The sequence below is a fragment of the Colossoma macropomum genome, unplaced genomic scaffold, assembly GCF_904425465.1.
Source record: "Colossoma macropomum unplaced genomic scaffold, Colossoma_macropomum, whole genome shotgun sequence".
NCBI lineage: Eukaryota > Metazoa > Chordata > Actinopteri > Characiformes > Serrasalmidae > Colossoma > Colossoma macropomum.
The window spans coordinates 30,620,171-30,639,307 of record NW_023494801.1 but is presented as its reverse complement, the minus strand read 5'-3'; the positions used below and the strand labels follow the sequence as shown (position 1 = coordinate 30,639,307).

General features: G+C 37.4%; 1 protein-coding gene across 1 annotated transcript; it reads right to left on the bottom strand.

Moving 5' to 3' along the window:
* Positions 1-14,350: 14,350 nt before the first annotated feature.
* On the bottom strand, positions 14,351-18,080 carry msx1a (muscle segment homeobox 1a). Its single transcript, XM_036590568.1, has 2 exons — positions 17,626-18,080; positions 14,351-15,329 (listed from the first exon to the last, which is right to left on the bottom strand). Exons 1-2 carry the CDS (start codon positions 17,924-17,926, stop codon positions 14,911-14,913), a joined length of 720 nt encoding a protein of 239 aa, XP_036446461.1. The 5' UTR covers positions 17,927-18,080; the 3' UTR covers positions 14,351-14,910.
* Between the last annotated feature and the right edge of the window lie 1,057 nt (positions 18,081-19,137).

Sequence of the window (19,137 nt, the reverse complement as noted above, 5' to 3'; positions counted from 1 at the left end):
AATCCAGTCGACGTGATACTCTATCACTAAAAGGAGGTACATTTTATATAAAACCACAAAAAAGCAAATATATTAGAATCTGCAAATAGTCACACCCTTGCAAAACAGTGGTTTCACTTTTTGGCACAAATTACTGTCTGCTGTACAAATTGTGTTGAATAATGTTAATGTGATGGCTATGATTGACGCTCACAAAGCATTTTCTGTGTTTAAATCCCACCACCCTATCAAGAACTCCTGAAGATTACTTTAGCACTGCCCTACTAAAGTCCTTCCTTATTTCACAAAAGCTTTTTAAAGATGGAGTCAAAAAATTTCAATAAATTACATTGCTTCAAATATTATAAACGTGCATAATCATGGCCTACAGTGGTGCTGCAGTAGTCTCTAGAGTGAGATTTTATGGTTTAAAGACTAGAACACCTCCTTAAGGTGATATAGCTGGTAAAAAATGACAATTGATTTGGAGTGGGTATGTGAGGGCAGGCCCTTAGAAATTTCTGTGTTTCCATACTTGCTGGATTGATGGCCAGATAGCAAGATAGCTAATGCTACTGCTAAACCTTGCTTCTGAAGTGATTAGCCTGTAGATCAGGTGCTAAGCTAGCAGTCTTGGGATTCTTAACTACTGATGGATGAAAACACAAAAAACGTATAAAACATGAATTCTGTCGGGTGACGCTGAGGAATGTAATGCTCTGTTACAGAATATTACATAACATATTAAAAATAACATTACATTTTAGTTATTAAAATAGCTTTAGGCCAGAATATTCCTTTAATGATTTCCATCTCTGGGATTACCCTGGAGCCTAACTGCCTCTCAGTTGTCGTTAATGCAAATTATTTTTTTATTCATTATTTAATGATTATTGTAGGCTATTTAAAGAACTAGACTACAAAGGGCAGTCTGTATTTTAAGTAGGCCATTGCAGTTGTAAATTGGAAAGCAGCCTGGCAATAATGGTCAGCAGTTGCTTTGGTCAGCAGTGCCCTTAATAATCAGGATCTGGAGCAGAAAGCCAATTGAAAACACACCAGGTCTCTCTGGGAGTTCTCTTATTGCCTTACTGCCTCTCAGCAGTGTTTCTTTATGTGAACCAACCGAAAACTATTTCTGCATTAGGCTTTATTTCTTGATTTGCTGTGTTTGATATTTTACGACGAGGTACAAAATAAACTCAGGTGGTTGTATTTTAGGGATCATGGTTTTGTGGGAAAGCACCACCTTGATAAAATCTCATACATGGTGTGTTTTTCTGGTTATAAAGAAAGAAAAATAAATAAAGAACAAAAACTAAAGAAAGAAACAAAGAGAAAACAAAAACAGAAAGACTGAAATAAAGACAGAGGAAGAAAGAAAGGAAAAAAGAAAGAAAGAAAGAAAGAGACAGAAAGGTAAACAGTAAAAACAGATAAAGAGACAGAGAAAAAAGAAAGAAAAAACTGAGAGAAACATAAAAGAAAGAAAGAAAGAAAGAAAGAAAGAAAGAAAGAAAGCATAAAAAAGAGGACAAAATGAGAGAAAGATGAAAGATTCAAAGAACTGAAACAAAAACAAAGAAACAAAAATAAAAAAAAGAGGCAGTACTGCAGCTCGGCCTCTAGAGGACAGCATTAATGTGGCTTTGCCGGCGTTTTCCATCAAAGTCATTGAGCAGCAGCAGCTCATGTATTATTAGGCCTGGTGTTTATTTCTCTTACGTGATAACAAAGTACGATCATCACTGAATTCAACAGAATGCAAATATGTAAAAACCTGAATTTTGCAATGATCACTTTACAAAGAGAAAAATTTAAACTCACATTTCCTCTCTCAAGACTCAAAGGCAAGATTTATGTAAAAGGTGGGTTTATGTAAGGCATTACCAAGAAGTAAAAAATCCTTCATCTCAAAATGCCCAAACAGATTATGTACTATGTAATTAATAAGATCATGTCAATTAATATCCCATAAACCATATTATGAAGTCAAAACGTTATGTAGAAGTAGTGGCTTCTTGACAGCTTCACATCCTTTCAGGCTTATAGCACGGAGAAACACGTGTGGATTTCTTCAGATCTGAAGCAGTGGAGATTGATTTTCTCCTCTCTCTCACAGACGAAAGCTTTAAGTGCTGTTTATCTGATTGGGAGAATTCTGGTCGTCTACTAGGCATTGAACAGGTGTTAGAATTTAAATTTTTCACTATGTTTGCAAATAATTTTTGGACCTCTTCCTTATGCAAGCAAATTTTGAGTGGAAATTACAGTAAAAATATCCATCTTATTTATTTCTATATATACATTCTTAAAAAGGATGGTTCTTCTTTAGGAAAGGCAATGGTTCTATTTAGAACCATGAGTTCTATATTGAACCATTGTATGCTTAAATGGCTCTTTGCATGGTGAAATTGTTCTACAGATTAATGGACAATGTGTCGTATATGTTTTCAAAATGGTTATGTTTTGAAAATGGTTCTATAAAGCACCAAAAAGGGTTCTTCTGTTGTTACAAGCTTGACGTTGCAACAATAGAAGAACCCTTTTTGGTACTATTTAGAACCATTTTTAAAAAGCCCAAAAAGTCTCGAAATACTGGCACATTATCAATAGTATTCATAAACTTACTTTTTTTAAGGATAAAACTGTAAAATTATGGAATGTTACGTATATGAAGTGAAGGAACTATCACATTTACAGAAGATGCACTGTAATTTAACAGATTTTTGCATGAAAGTAGTGATGGAATTGTCTGTTAACTTTACAGAAAATGTAAAATGTAATTTTTCTCTTTTTTTACAGATCTTTACAGTGTGGTCTCTGACTTTTGCACTCTACAGAGTACTGTATATGCATAGTTGTGAATAAAAATATATTTATCAATACATATGTACTAAAGTACTATATTCATAAGTAAGAAAGACTCATTATAGTATATAGTGTTAGGATATCTTTCCTACTAATTTACACACATAATCTATTTCCATCTTGTACTTATAACTACATAAATATGAACAAAAAAATATGTATTCATAAACTTAAACAAAGATATTGTTGCTCTCCAAGCAATTTTGAAGCATTGGTCCACAATGTAAAGGACAGCTGCTTTATTCAAATGATACTCAAAAAATGGACATCAGTATGTTTTTTGGACAATGACAAGATGTTTAAAAAATGAAACTGCTAGACTACATAAATCAGACAACATGAATTATATTAGTACTGTGTGGCAATGCTGTTGTTGCTGTTAGAAGAATTGCAAGATAGTTGTCTCTGGCTAGTACCAGCTACAGTTAGTAGCCATCCCTCAGTCCAGTTGTTTAGCCTTCTGGCTCACCAGCTAGTCGTTACTTGTGATAGCATAGCACTGTATTTAAGCTATTGGTGATGATAAGTCTTTCAAGCAGGCTGAGCAAATTGCAGAAAATTGTGTCATTATTTTCTCTTTTTTGGGGGGTAAAGGACCCTATTTTGTCCTTGAACTCATAGGCGCAACTCTTCTTTCTCCTCGTGCTGAATCACAGTCCATTTTTGTTGCATCTTAACACAACACATTGTTCCACAATAGTTCTGAGGTGTCTATATGCTTATTATTGGCTGTTTTTTGATACAGAATGATCTTGTATGCTAATGTGGCCATGGTACTAAAACAATTCTTTATTTAAATTGAAATAGAAAGTTATGTAATGCAGTCTGTATGTACTGTAAGGGTTAAAAGGCAGTGTTGCAGTGTGTCCTATTGGGACTATTGCACTCCTCAGTATTTTCATAAAGCCTGATGACCGTATGATGAATTAGATATGCTGGAGTGAATGCTCAAGAACATTTCAGTGCATGTTCTTCAGGTGAACTATTGTCTTAGACTCTAAACCATATAAACTAAGAGCAGAGTCACGAAAATGTAAAAAAAAAACAACTTATTTATTACACCACGCAATAACACGCCCGTAAAATGTTCAGAATTAATAGTTTTGCTATTGTGTGTAACAGAATCAAACGGGGTTTAATGAGGAAAACACGAAAGCTTGTTAAAAGCAGAGCTAAATATCCTGCAGCTGTAATTAAGGCCCAGATGCCTCAGTTAGGGAGTTTATTTACTACAGCTAATGCCAAATAGCAAAAGATCCCATTTACCCTGCAGGGGGGCAAACACCATTTTGCAGTTTTTATGTTGTGTGACATTACAGAGCCGTGTAGCCAAAGGGTGGCGCACACTGCGGCTCTGCTGAATGAAACTGCTCCATAATTACAGAGATCACAACACTGTTTATTCCCATTAAAGACTCGCTCTAGCCAGGTTTAGGGAGTTTTAATCGTGCTATTTACGAGGCTTTCGGGCAATTTTCCATCATATTTAACAACTTTATGGTGTCTTTTTAAACAATACTGCCTCATTAGTTCCCATAAGAAACTATTTCCCTTTAAATGTTCAAAATTACAGCCGTAATCTTCTGCAACAAGCCTAATCACACCATCAGCTTTGGCTGTGAATGCTGAAGGATAGGAATGAGTCAGATGTTCCATCAGGCGTTCATGGGGACACCCAGGCTGAGAAGTTTAAATTATTCACTATCCAGTCCTACGCAAACCTTCTCAAATGTAACAAAATTGTAATTATTTTGTAATTAATGCATAATTAACCACTGGGAGGATTCAAATAAACCTATAATCTAAAATGGGCTGAGATTGGTTGGGCTCAACCCGTTATATGCTTTTCTGCTACTGTGCAATTCAAATCTTTCTTTTATGTTTAATCATATAAAGCCAAGATTCATTTTTTTAGTTAAATAAAACCAGATAAATTGCTTATTACCACGTGGTTGAATGGACATTTTTTCATGGTTGAATACTTTTTATAGTGTAGAGTATAATGCACATTGTACAGTACATAGCACTAGTAATATTATTATTATATTTTTGTTTAGTAACTACTGTGACATAATATAGTTATTATAGTATTATTACAATGTCTTATTGTCTTATTTTTACTTCACATTGTTGAATAATTTCTTGGTGGGTAAAGAAGTGACGTGGCCATGTGTACATGTGTACACTTTATTCAAATAAAACATTGAGTACTGACTTTATGAGTGAACCTATCAGTACAGTAAAGATTTACAGCTGTTTATCCTTCCTGAAACTGTAGTTGAGCTTGTTTGATTTTTGGTTGAATCCATAAAGGCACACAGGTCTGAAATTCAAGACCTTCATAACATCATGAACTGGAGTAAAAATGCTTCTCATCAATATGAAAATGAATATGATTGAATCATAGCCTGTGATCATTTCCCCGTTGACTGGCTCCTTTGTAATCCCAGGACCCACACATATTGGATATTGGACAGTACTGTTTGTTTTTCACTGGAACACATGTGCTACAATGTCCATATGTTTGCGTTGAATATTTGTAAGTTTCGAATGTCTTCAATTTCTTTGTTAAATGCTCAAAATATGAACTTGAACTTACTTTCTTGAACATAATTAACTCTCCTTAAAAGCTCACCATGATAAAAACACGACTTTGGGAGAAAATCAGGAAGCAAATCTTTTGAAATTGGAAATTATCCTTTAGTTTGGAGTCACCTTCACTTTGGATGTGAAAGTGCAACATCATTACCCATTTGATCAGTTTAAACCACTCTGAAATGCTTTGGGCAGGTTAGTTTATTGTAATATACTTTACTTGAATTACATTTTATTATCATCAATATCATTTTATTATAATTTATTTCTTTATGCTCTTTGTTTTATTTATTCAAATTTTAATCATTTTTTTTTCTTCATGCATGTTTTACACACTTCAAAAAGATGATTCTTCAGGGGTTCTTTAGTAAATGGAATGGTTCTATATAGAACCATCAATTCTATATAGAACCATGTTTAAATGATTCTTTGCATGCTGAAATCGTCCTTTATATTGATGGAGCATGTGTTTTATATGGTTCTATATGCCCAACATAGCACCAAAATGGTTCTTCTATTGTTCAACCCTGAAAGCAGAACCCTTTTTGATGCTATATAGAACTATTTTCAAAATGTTCTATATAGAACCCCATACAACACATTCTCCATCAGTCTGAAGAACTATTTCACCATGCCAGGAACCACTTAAGCATGAAATTATTCTACATAGAACTCATGGTTCTAAATAGAAGCATTGTCTTTACTAAAGAACACTTGAGTGTGTAGATGTTGTGCATGAAACTATGTTCCTACAATAAACTCAAACTTAAACAAATAAATATGAGGCCTTAATAATGATATTGCATTTTAGGAATGATGCTGAAGCTGCCTTTCTCAGCAGAACCAACAGCGGTCCTTTAGTCTGACATTCCTCTATGATGTAAAATAACTTCTCTATGCGGTTTACACTTCTTACCATGAAAAAAACTGCAAAGCTACTGAGTTTTTGCAGCATGTAAATGGCTCTTGTTAATCTGCTGCAGGTTTGTGGTTTTGTTCTCACTTTACCTTCTCTTACCAAAACACAACACGCCTTCTGTCCGCTGCTCTTGCATGTTCTTTCCAATGCTAAGGGAAACAAACCCTCAGCCACGATCCCACTTGCATAAGGAAGGGGAAAGTCCAAAGAAGTTTCCAAAATAAATAAAAAAGAAAGAGAAAATGGGACTCACACCAACCACGCAAGACCTGGTACACCACCATAACTGTCACCATCAGGCCCACAGTGCTGAACATCAATGAGAATTTGGAAAAAATCAAGCTCAACTGATGCTTAAGGTCTGAGAAAATCCACAGGTGTTTCTGTCCATCCTTCCACTGTGAGAAGACCACTCAACACTATTGGTCTGAAGGGACACTGTAAACTTAAAGCAGCACTATGTAATATTATTTGTTAAACCTGAAAGAAGACGTAGCATGTGTATGTGCTGCTATGAGTTACCATGTAAAGCCTGAAATAATCATTCAAAACTCAGAGGCACCAGGACAGATTTGGTGGGAGTTTTTCGAACCACGTCATACTTCTTTACATATTAACATCACACACACAAATTCAAAAAAGAAGGTCTGACTCAATGTTTAGGTCTCAAATGTAAAATTAACATTATACTGATGAAGACATGATGACAATAATTCACTTACATCCTCAGAAAACATGTCCTTTACAAAGTTTTGACTGAGTTCTCTTTGAATACTCTTTCAATGCATTCACAAAAAAACAGATTCACTGGCTTGTGGGTGTCTGAAGCACTACCAGTGTTCTGCATGCTGAGTGTAGTTATATATTTCCACCAGAGAGGTCTACAAATCCCCTAATCCTACAGTCATGCTCTGCTTACTTTTGAATTAGGTGAACTTGAATCCAATATTCTTCCATGTGTAAACAGACTCTTTTATACAGTAACAAATAACATGAGACTTGAATCACCTGTTTCTTTTGACTTTAATAGCTAAATGCATATTTGCCAATCTGTTAGCATTTTTGAAGACAGGCTAAACTGGTAAAGTTAAACATAAAACACAAAAATAACATTTTGCATACAATATACACGGTTAAAAATAAAGGTTCTGTGCAGGTACATTTTTCATTCTTCAAGGTACAAACAACATAAATGTATCCTCAATGGTACAAAAGTGGTTTTAAGGTCCAATTGTGAACCTTAAATAAGTTCCCAGGTGAAAAGAGAACAATAAAATAAAAAGCCTGGAGACGAGACGGGGTGTGTGGAGTCAGTACAACTTAGAAAATATAATTTCAGTGGATTACGGTACAATTATGTTCCCTGACTAAAGGTCTGAGATGTACCCTTGAGGGTACCACCCCGGTGACAAGAGGGGTACTGCCCCAGTGACAGTTTCATACCTTTATTTCTGAGGGTGTAATAAAAAAAAAATAAAAGTAATACATAGAGTTAATGAATAGAAATTAACAAAGCTGCTAAGAATGCTGGGAAGCTTTTTGGGGAAAAGATTCATCAGTCTGTAGGAATTATCCAAATTAAATTATCTTAACTGCATTTACCTCAGTAAATAAGGATTGTACAGAAGATAATATGTGCTATTTTGATTTTAGAGAATAAGTAAACCAAAACAAATTAGGTTAGTGCAGTTATTATGTTATATGAACCATTTTTTTATAAATGAGACACGTGAGTATTTAAAAAAAAAAAAAACAAATTAAAGGCTTTCCGTAGATCTGTACGTCCAAGCCAAGAAACATTTAGGAACCTTTATTGTTAAGGATGTAACTACATCAGTCCTGATCTCATGCAGCTTTTAAACTGTCCTACAAGATGCTTAATACATGTTGAGTCATTTATTGTGGGCTGTAGAAGTAATTTATGCTGTACAAATGTGTAGTCTGCTGTGGACAGTACAGAGAACAATGCTGGTGTGGCCGCCAGGGGGCGATGTGGCCTCTTCTAAACCTTACCTAAGCTCCTGGCCTGCTCCAGAGCTTCACCACAATGGAACACGGTACACATTTTAGTGTTTTTGAGCTCTGACACACCTGACCCAACTCATCCCTCCATTAAAACCCCTTGTGAGAGTAAGAAAGAGGTATTGGAGAAAAATAAACACTGTGCTGTTGTTGAGATCCTGCACAAAATCATCTCTCTTTATTTGCTTTTTTGCTTTGCATGTCTTTGTGCACCTCATGCCTTCTGTGCTCCATCATCTTTGTATCCTCTTAAAAAGTTTTTCCACTACGAATTGATAGGCTCTTCAAAGAACCAAATGTAGGTCTTCTATGGCTCTTCTAAGGAGAACTGTTGTATGCGCCTATATTTTTGTTCTACGAATCTGATGCACATGTACCTGAAGATATACTTGGCAAGTGTTCTCTGATTTGGATATTAGAATGTAAAGGGCATTGAACTGGAGAAACTTATTATAATGGGTTTTATAAAAACTCTTTATAATTCCCAAGCCCTCCACTGGATTATATTAGGGCTCAAGCCCAGCAGATAATGTTTCTCCTAAGTACCTACTTAGGGCTGAGATTGTGATTGTGGTCAATTCATACTAATTCTGATTCTGACCCTAAATCCTTGTGGCCAGAACTGAGATGAAAACATTTTCTTTTACAAGTGCTGTGTTTTCTTGTACTTTTATAAGAGCTGCTTTGGTGGCTTTAAGAGCGCCGTTGGAAATTAAAATAGTCCCAGTGGGATTTTCCATTAAAAATTATAGCAACTAGATTTCCTACTATTTTTCTGCATTTTTAAAGGCTCATATATGTGTATAGCACCCTGTCAATTCTGTAAGAGGCTGAATGACATTTTAAAACTTAAATTAGGTAAATGTGAATGATTCAAAGATTTAAATAGATACAGACTGCAGAAACAGCTAGATAGATAGATAGATAGACAGATAGATAGATAGACAGACAGATAGACAGACAGACAGACAGACAGACAGACAGACAGACAGGTAGGTAGGTAGGTAGGTAGGTAGGTAGATAGATAGATAGATAGATAGATAACCCACCAGGGTTGCTGGACTCACAAACTGTAAATATGTCAACATTAAATGGATAAACTGTGTTAGGTTTAAGTTACTAGTTTATGTAAAAAATGGACAAAATGAATGAAAGTGCATTTCAATGAGTGAAAACTGTTCATGTTGATCCCAAATTCCATTCCAGTGAAACCCAAATTAATGGCAAATGTTTCAGTTTTGTTCCATCAACAATTAGATGCTGGAGCTGCTGTTCTTATTAAATTAACTTTATGTTGAGGGAACGAAGTCTGTTGACTCTACTATGTTGGACTGATTGGAAATGTGTAGCATAAATAAAAAAGTTCATACAAAGGTGTAGATAGATAGATAGATAGATAGATAGATAGATGCTGCATTTAAATGCTGCATTTAAAGAAAGTGAAAGGCCAGCACTTGTGCTGTCCTCCTCCTAAATGGCCCTCAGCAGCTTTTCACGTTTTCTGGATTTTCTGGATGTCGTCATAACTTAAAAATGCCTGTTTTCCTTTATAATTTGTGAAAATTTCATGATGAGTGGACCAAAAGAAACGGCCCAAAATTACTTAGAAAGACGTCTGGTTCCTTTGACTTTCATTAAAAGTAACGTAGGTTTTTTCCTTCTCCTGTAAAGTTACCATTTTGGAGGCTTTGTTCCGACAACAGCGATACACACAGACACATAGACACACACACACACACACACACACACATACATATATATATATATATATATATATATATATATATATATATATATATATATATATATATATATATAGTTGAACTACTAATAACAATAATAATAAATTCGTGTATTTTTAAAATTGTTGTTCTTATTTACGTACATTGTTGTAAAATGGTTGAGAATTAACGCGTATTTTGGGCAAAGATTTTATACAGTTGTTAATATACATTTGCTTCGTTTAAAAGAACGAAGCCCGACAGAATTATGGAATTAAAATGACTACTGCGGCGCTGAAGCTCCTGCTCTTCTGCAGAGTGAAGCGCCGCTGATCTCCAGAATTCCCGCCTAATAAGCGCGCTGGGTTCAGCAGCGGATCTCCTCCTGCTCTTTTTTCAGGAGCTTCTTGTTCTTTCTCTGCGCTCGCTGAGCCGTGTGATTCCCTCTGTGAAGGCAGTACTGATGTGATGGAGCTCTGCGTGTCTTATTTAGGAGCGATCGGCCATTTTACTGAGAGGCGAGAAGTGCTTCATGATCTCCTCGACGGGAACTCTGAGCGACCAGCAGCGCATCAGCTAGGTCAACGCGGTCATTCTCATAAACTAAACATCAAACTGCTGTATAAAGCTAGATTCCCTAGTTAAGAGTCAATTGGAAAACTGAATCCATCTTTTTAAACGTTCTCAACTAAAGATCCTAAAAAACTGGTTTCATTTTTCCAAGTGTTCCTAACTTCAGACCTTAAAAGAAAGTGATTGAATTCCTCGTAGCTTTCCAAGGTCAAACTGATCTAATTCCTATGTGCATTCCCAAAGGGGGATTGTTTTATTTATTTCGGCATTCCCATCTAAAGTTTAAAACGGTTTAATTCTTTTTTTAGTATCCCAAACTGAGGTTCAGACCGGTTTCAGTCGTTTCAGTCTCTTTTTTTCAGAATTATACTAAATTTCAAAGTGTTTTAATTCTTTTCAACGTTCTAAATTAAACTTCAAACTGGTTTAATTGTTTTATGCATGCCCAACTAAAGTTCATATTTATTTAATTCTTTTCGGCATTCCAAATGTAAGCTCAAACTCGTTTTATTATTTTCAGCATTCCCAACTAAAAATCAAACTGGTTTAATTCTTTTCAGCATTCCCAACTAAAGTTCAATGTGTTTGAATTCTTTTCAGCATTCCAAACTTGAGCTCAAACATAGCTTTGTTCTTCTTAGCATTTCCTGCTAAAGATTAAACTGTTTTTTTTTTTCATTTTGAATTCTTTAAAGCATTGAGAAAACGTTATTTTCAGAATTCCCGACTTAAGATCAATCTGGTTGAATTCTTTTCAGTATTCCAAACTTAAGATCAAACTTAACTTCGTTCTTTTCAGAATTCCGATTTAAAGGTCAAATTTGCTTTTTTTCTGTTCAGAATTCCCAACAAAAGTTCGATCTGGTTGAATTCTTTCCAGTATTCCAAACTTAAGCTCAAACGTAGCTTCGTTCTTTTCAGAATTCCGATTTAAAGATCAAGCTTGCTTTTTCTGTTTAGTATTTCCAACTAAAGTTCGATGTGTTTGAATCCTTTTCAGTATTCCAAACTTAAGCTCAAACTTAGCTTCGTTCAGCAGTCCCAGCCAAAGTTTAACTGGTTTCATTCCCGTGATCATTTCAAACTGGATTCACCCTTTTTGCGTTCCTAACTAAAAGATCAAACTGGTTTAATCCCTTTGAACGTTCCCAGCTAAAGCTCTAGAAAAGTAGTGTAATTCCCGTGATCATTCCCAAGCCCAGATGCAGTAGGAAGCTGTTTTTTTTTTCTTTTTTCTGAGCATCTCCTCACCGCTGTTGGACCGGCAGCAGCTCTGCCTGCAGCTACAGCCGCGCTGGAGCCTCTAACAGCTCTTGCCTCATTATGGCAATTATTTTACTGCAATTTAAGCCGAGCACAAAGTCCCGCTTTGAAAAGCCGTCTAGAGGTTGTAATTCCTCTTTATTAGTGTCTCCGCTCTGTTATTGAAGCCCCCCCCCCATACCCGACCCATTTAACCACAGGCTGCTCTGCTCCTCGGCCTGCTGAGGAATGTCAGTGTGGAATGACAGTGAGGCTTAAAGCTCAAAGCTCTCTCAGTGTCAGCGTGGCAGGCCTTCAGCAGAGCGATGGGACTCCAGAAGAATCACTGGGGGTAAATATCAAGCCATGACCCCAGAGCTGTCATTACCACGCAACAGTTTTTGGAGAGCAACAGCAGAAATGGGCTGCGATGGCAGCCAGTGGATGACTAAGCACGCTAAACACGCGCGCTAAAAAAGGCGCTCTGAATTTACAATGTAAATACATCAAACGGAACGCATGTGAATTGAAAATCACGTCAGCACAACTTCTGTAATCTGAAAGGCAGCGACTGAGCTGAAATAACATTTGAACCAAATATATTCAAAGCTCAATTTTTCAGCTCCGTTAGCTCGTGAAAGTACCGAAGTCCAAAGAGGCCAAAAGGTAGTTATAATTTTCCGAACTGTTATCTTGAGATAATAACTTAATCGTCTTGTGACGTCAAGGCAACAAAGGTTGTTTTCTCGAAATCACAACCTATTTGTCTTGTAATGTCAAGATAACAAAAGGTGTTTTTTCGAGATCACGACCTATATCTCTTGTGATCTCAAGATAAAAGTTTTCTGGAGATCACAACCTATTTTTCTCGTGATTTCAAGATAACAAAGCCTGTTTTTCTTGTGGTGTCAATTGCTTTCTCGAGATCACCACCAATTTTTCTTGTGATGTCAAGATAACAAAGGTTGTTCTTATGAGATCACAATTTCTCTTGAGATCACAAGACAAATAACTTGTGTTCTCTAGAAAACCTATTTTTTTTGTGATGTCAAGATAACAAAGGTTTTTTTCTCTCAAGATCGCCACATATTTTTCTCGTGATTTCAAGATAACAAAAGTTGTTTTATCAGATCACCACCAATTTTTTCTTGCAATGTCAAAATAACAAAGGTTATTTTTTATGAGATCACAATTTATCTTGAGAAGACAAATAAAATGCGATCCCAAGAAAACAACTTTTAACTTGAGATCACAAGTCAAGTAAGTTGTGATCTCAAGCTTACAGTCCAGAAAATGATAAATACCTCATGACCTCTCTGGACTTCCGTATGAAAGCCTTATTATGACGTTACTATTCAATGATGCAGTTGTGTTGTGATGTAATGCAAAGCGCTTTCCACTGTAAAAATATTTTAGCCTTTTTTATTCTCATCAACTTTGCTCTGATCCTCTACTGTAGTTCAGATCTTCGCAACTTGTTTGTTTTGGCCCTAACTGTTGGAGTTTAAATCAGATTACTGACTTTATTAAAAAAAAACTGCAAATCATTTTTTTACAGTGAGTGCCTTTGACGGGTTTATTTTCATATGGTCAACATGCAGTCTGGCCCTACTTTAACAAGACTCGCATTATAGCCCATAAAGCCGAGATCAAAGAGCGCAGCCTCTATTAACTGAACTTCAGCCTGTTTCCTGCAGAGTTTGGTTTATATTTGGTTATATTTAGTTTAAAGTTACAGGCTGTTTATTCTATTTAACTTCTGAATGCACTTTAAAATATGCCCATTCAAGCCTTACACAGAATAAGTATGTATAGCAGAGTATACTACTTGGTGCTGATGATTACTGAGGTAATCAGAGATTTTTTTTATGTCCTATTAGGTCTTTCTGTAGCTCAGCTTAAGTCTTAATAGCAGCTTCACTGTTTTGGAGAACACTTTAAAGGGGAATTCCACTGATTCCTCAAAATCTCAGCATAATTTAATCACTGACATGTAAACAAAGTCAGAGTGTTCTTTTGTGAAATGGCTAACTAGTGGCTTATTTACTATGTAAAATGACCAGTATTCCTAAATTATATAAACATAATGCTGACAAAGATATACAAATTGTCGTATGTACATGTCCTGCCTGTACCTCTCTAAGAATATATTAAAAAAATTAATAATTTTTAGGCCAAGAGCTTATTGCAAAGCTATGTAAAACAATGTCTCAGACTTCAAGCAAAACATATGTCCCCATTTTGCAGAAAAACTTCGTGAGGGAGCTTTTAGAGGCATTTCAGTGACCACTCTGAATTAGTTTACATCTTAATGATTAAATTATGAGCAAAGTTTAATAAAAAAAAATATAGAATTCCTCTTTAAAAACCCTATAGCCCACATTTATGCTGACGTAAAAAGAACAAGTACTACATGTCATGGAAAAAAATGAATAAACAATTTATTGTTAATTTATTCAACAAATATATTCATAATATAAATGGTATCATTTTCAAATATACAATATTTTACAGTACAGAATATCCCTTTCGAAGGGAACCAATTGGAAAAACAGTCAGCGCTGTTTATTTTAATATGTCTATGGTCTTCAGCTTCATCTTCTCAATAACTAGGGTAGTTTTGTTTTACTTATGAACGCATTGCTATGAATGCATATAAATAGAAGCGCGTGGGGTCTCTAAGTTGGAGTGCAGGTCAGTCCTCTCTGTAATGGGGCACAGAACCCAACCTACCTTTGGGTATATGTGTTTGTACACGTGTGTTTGGAGCTGCGTATGGCACACCGGTGCGCGCAGTGATGTGGCAATAAAAAAGACCTCTGAAGTCAAGCTGTAGTGTTTTTGGCTCGTGTTTGTGGCACATGAGTTTGTCCTTGTAGGACGTCCGTCCAAACAGCACACTGGTATGCTTCTGTTTCACCTTCAGTTGCTGTTGGGTTCCCATGCCAGGACGGAGGAACAAATGCCCTAAGCTAAGTGGCACTGGTCTCACGCTAAGTGATACATGCTGTATCCCATGTGTGCTGCATACAGTCCTGCGGGCGACACGGGCACGGCGTGCCTCTGGAACGGGTGTCCGCCCCCATAGGATGCAGGCATGTGTGTGCCCAGTGGAAAGGAAATCCCAAAGGCCGGAGGCAGCATGGGCTTGGCGGCCATCTTCAGCTTCTCCAGCTCGGCCTCTTGCAGCCGCTTGGCCTTTGCGCGCCGGTTCTGGAACCAGATCTTCACCTGTGTCTCTGTCAGGTTGAGCGAGCTCGAGAACTCTGCCCGTTCCGCGATGGACAGGTACTGCTTCTGGCGGAACTTGCGCTCCAGTGCCAGCAGCTGGGATGTGGTGAACGGTGTGCGAGGCTTCCGGTTGGTTTTGTGCTTCCGCAGAGGGCACGCAGGAGGACTGAGGCGCCCTGAAGAAAGAGCGGGACATGAAGAAAGTCAACTTGGGCTTCATATTGAGTTCTGTGATATGTAGCATTGACACACAAAGGGATGCATTGAACTGGATTGATTCAAGTATTTCCGTCACACATGACTGCAATAAAAAAACATTACTAAGTTTGACAGTTTATTAGATTTTGCCAAAAAATTTGCACATTTGAATCAAGCCACTTTCTTATCCAGTAGTTTTGTTGCACAAATTCATGTTTTCCATCATTACTAATGACCTCAACCAGGTCAATCAGGTACACTGACAAAAAATAGGAGGTTTGGATTTACATACCTCCAATGTATCAAACGGTTGAACATAAATAAGATTTATTGTGTCTAAAATTCTTGCTAAAACAAGTAAACTGAAAGACAGCAGTAGTGTTCACATAACATCTTATTACTGCAACCTAATACATCTGAATCAGGTAAACTCAACAAGGGGTGGGCAATCTGACAATGTATGAGAAAACAGAAAATCAGAAAACAGCTGAGCATATCGTGGATACTGCCAGGCAGACTGGCCAACTGCACAATGAAGTACAAAGACCATCTAATTAGGCCTGTTTAACTGGATTTAGCGCAGTGCAGTATGGGAATCACTGACTACAAATCACTGTGCTCTTAGCCTTTGATAGTATTTTGCACTGCTGTTCTGTCAGTACCAATTTATCAAATTACATACCTATCATCATATACATACATAATCACCTATCATACATATCATGTCTCATCTTGACATTGTATTTTTTGCCATATCGCCCAACCCCAATCAAAACATTACTTTTTTTTATGTAAATTGAAGAAGGATTATATGAACCAGCGCAGATGGACAAGACTGAAACTGGAAAAGACTGGACTGCATGCAGACTTGCATTTATCCACACACCGACACATCCCAGTATACCAACACACACACACACACACACACACACACACAAAATAATAAATAAAATAAATAATCAATTTTTCTAAATTTCTGCATAATCTAATCATTGATATGTAAATGTTGTTCAAATTATCACAGTATTTTGATGTGAAAAGGTGCACTGTAGACAAACTTCCAAAGATTTCTTTCCAATGGTGGTGAAAGGAACCACACATCAACGCAAATACAGCCGTTTTATTGACAATCCAAAATGACCAATATCTTCTGAGTTTTTATATGTCATGTTGATGATGATAAAATGGTGAGAAAACTACAAAAAGTAGTTTTCTTTAGGCATTAGTTTGCCATTCAACACCTAAGTGTAAGAATGGAATAAAAAAATAATTTCAGGCCTAAACTAATATAGAACAATGTCTCAGGCACGTTATTAGTTAGTAAAAACTAGGTGAGGGAGCTTATAGAGGCATTAATGTCTTCAGACGTTTGGTTCCTATCACCAGCACTGCTGTAACTAAAATTGAGTTGATAAGTTTCTCTACAATGCACAATTTCCCAACAAACCACTCCCAATTGTGAAAAAATCTGTGGCTTGAAAACATGTTAAAAAACATGTGAATCTAGTAAATATAAATGTAAATATCCTTAAATCTGAACATAGTGATACTGTAAAACAGCACATTAAAAACTAATGTGCTACTCCATGCAGCCAGTTCAGATTTTTAACAAAGATTTGTTCCAATTATGCTATAATATATTGTGGCCTCACACCAAATTATAGCTATTCTATTTAAAATATTGAGTGCCTTTGTAATTAACACATCATTCTGACCGTTTTAACCAGCAGAAATACTTATATAAACATCCACATAAACACACACACACACACACACACACACACACACACACACACACACACACCTTTACATACAGAGCAAAACTTATAGCAACACAATTTTCCTCTGTATAATCAGATGGAGATCTGACTGCATTAGTCATGCCTCTCTAAAGTTTATTCTACACACTTAAAAATGGTTCCTCAAGGGTTCTTTAGTAAAAGCAATGCTTCTATTTGGACCCATGAGTTCTATACAGAACCGTTTCACGCTTTAATGGTTCTTTGCATGGTAAAATGGTTTTTAACACTAATGGAATGAATGGTTTTATATAGCACCAAATATGGTTCTGCTATTATGACGATGTCAAGCTTGTAACAATATAAGAACTCTTTTTTGGAGCTATATAGCCATTTTCAAAAGGGCTATACATAGAATAGTTCTATATAGTTCTATAGTTCTATATAGAGCTTATGGTTCTAAACAGAACCATTGCCTTTACTAAAGAAACCTTGAAGAACCGTCTTTTTAAAGTGTGAAGCAGCTGGAACTTACTGGGAGGTGTTGGGGAGAAGCGCGCGCTCTGTATCCAGGAGCTCCGTTCGGGACTCTCCGCCTTCACCACTTCCATAATCCCTCCAACCGAGAACGAGGAGCCGACGGCCAGCGGAGAAACCACGGCGTCCATACCGGGGCTCCCGGAGGTGCCAGCGGCTGAGCGGTCCGGTCGGCTGGGTGTCCGGTCCGCCATGAGCGCCTCCACGCTGAACGGGAGCGGCGGCGCCGCCCTGGGCTTCATCTCAGCCTCACTTTTCACACCAACGCAGCCGGACGACATGGAGACACTGGGGGCCATGCAGAACCGAACCGCTAGAGCCTTCCGGGGTTTTTCGCTTTTTTTATTTATTTATTTATTTTTTTATTTCTGGAACTTTCCTAAAGAGCTTCAACTCCACGCCCAACACATCCGCACGGATTTAGTTAGCGAAGTCGCTGCGCGCGTTAATAAGGCCAAGATAAGGACCTGAACAGTCCAATCAGCGCGTGGGGAGGAAGGGCTAAAGGCCGCCACGGACCTATCAGCAAACGTGCAGGAGGGGCTAAAGCCCATCACTGTCCAATCAGCGCACAGGTGTAATAAAAATAATAATAACGACCAGCATCTGCCTAAAAAAGGTTTCGCAACAATTTATTGCATTTTTTTTATCAGTAACATGTAGGCGGTGCTAAAGACTAACACAGTCCAATATAAGCCCAAGTAGAAAAGACTAGACCGCATCCTAATCAGCAAACAGGTGGGAGGGGCTAGCCACGGCTGCAGTCCACTCAGAGTTTCTTAGAAACATCCCCAGATTTGGATGATGGAAAGGCAGAAGATCAGCACAGACCAATCAGCGCACAGAAGGGAGGAGGAGCTAAAGACCAACGCAGCCCGATCTAAGCACAAGTAGGAGCGGCTATTAAACAACCCCAGTCCAATCTGCGCAGAAGTGGGAGGGGCTTAGAGTTTGTCAGGCAATGTTGGCATTTGACTCGCCGGTGTTATTTACTTGCTGGAAGAAAGTAAACAAGTAAGTAAACACGTAAGCTGTAGTTTTGAGCTCTATATAAACCAACAGTACTTGGAGACAGTCATAATGAGCTTGGCGACAGAGCTCTTGCTGTAAAGTGCAACGAGAATAATGACGACAGGCCAATGAGGAAATGAACTATTTAATACACGATGTATTTACTTAGCATGATATCATGAACTGTATCTGAGTAGAATCTGCTGCTCTTAAACAAAAAGTGTTTTTTGTTTGGTTGAACGTCTCAAGCTGTTGTTGGGGAAAGTTTTATTGATAGCTGCAGGGCTGCAGTCATTATGAATCACATACACGTACACACACACACACACACACACACACACACACACAGTCCGTTAGCAGTAATGACCGAGCCCGGAGGAGGATCAGCGGGTTTTTCCCTTTGACTGGACCCATTAAAGGAAAAATTATGGGAAATAGAGACTGGAGGGGCGTTGGGGGGGTTTAACTGCCCCTGCTGCTCCCGGACACACAGCCTCAA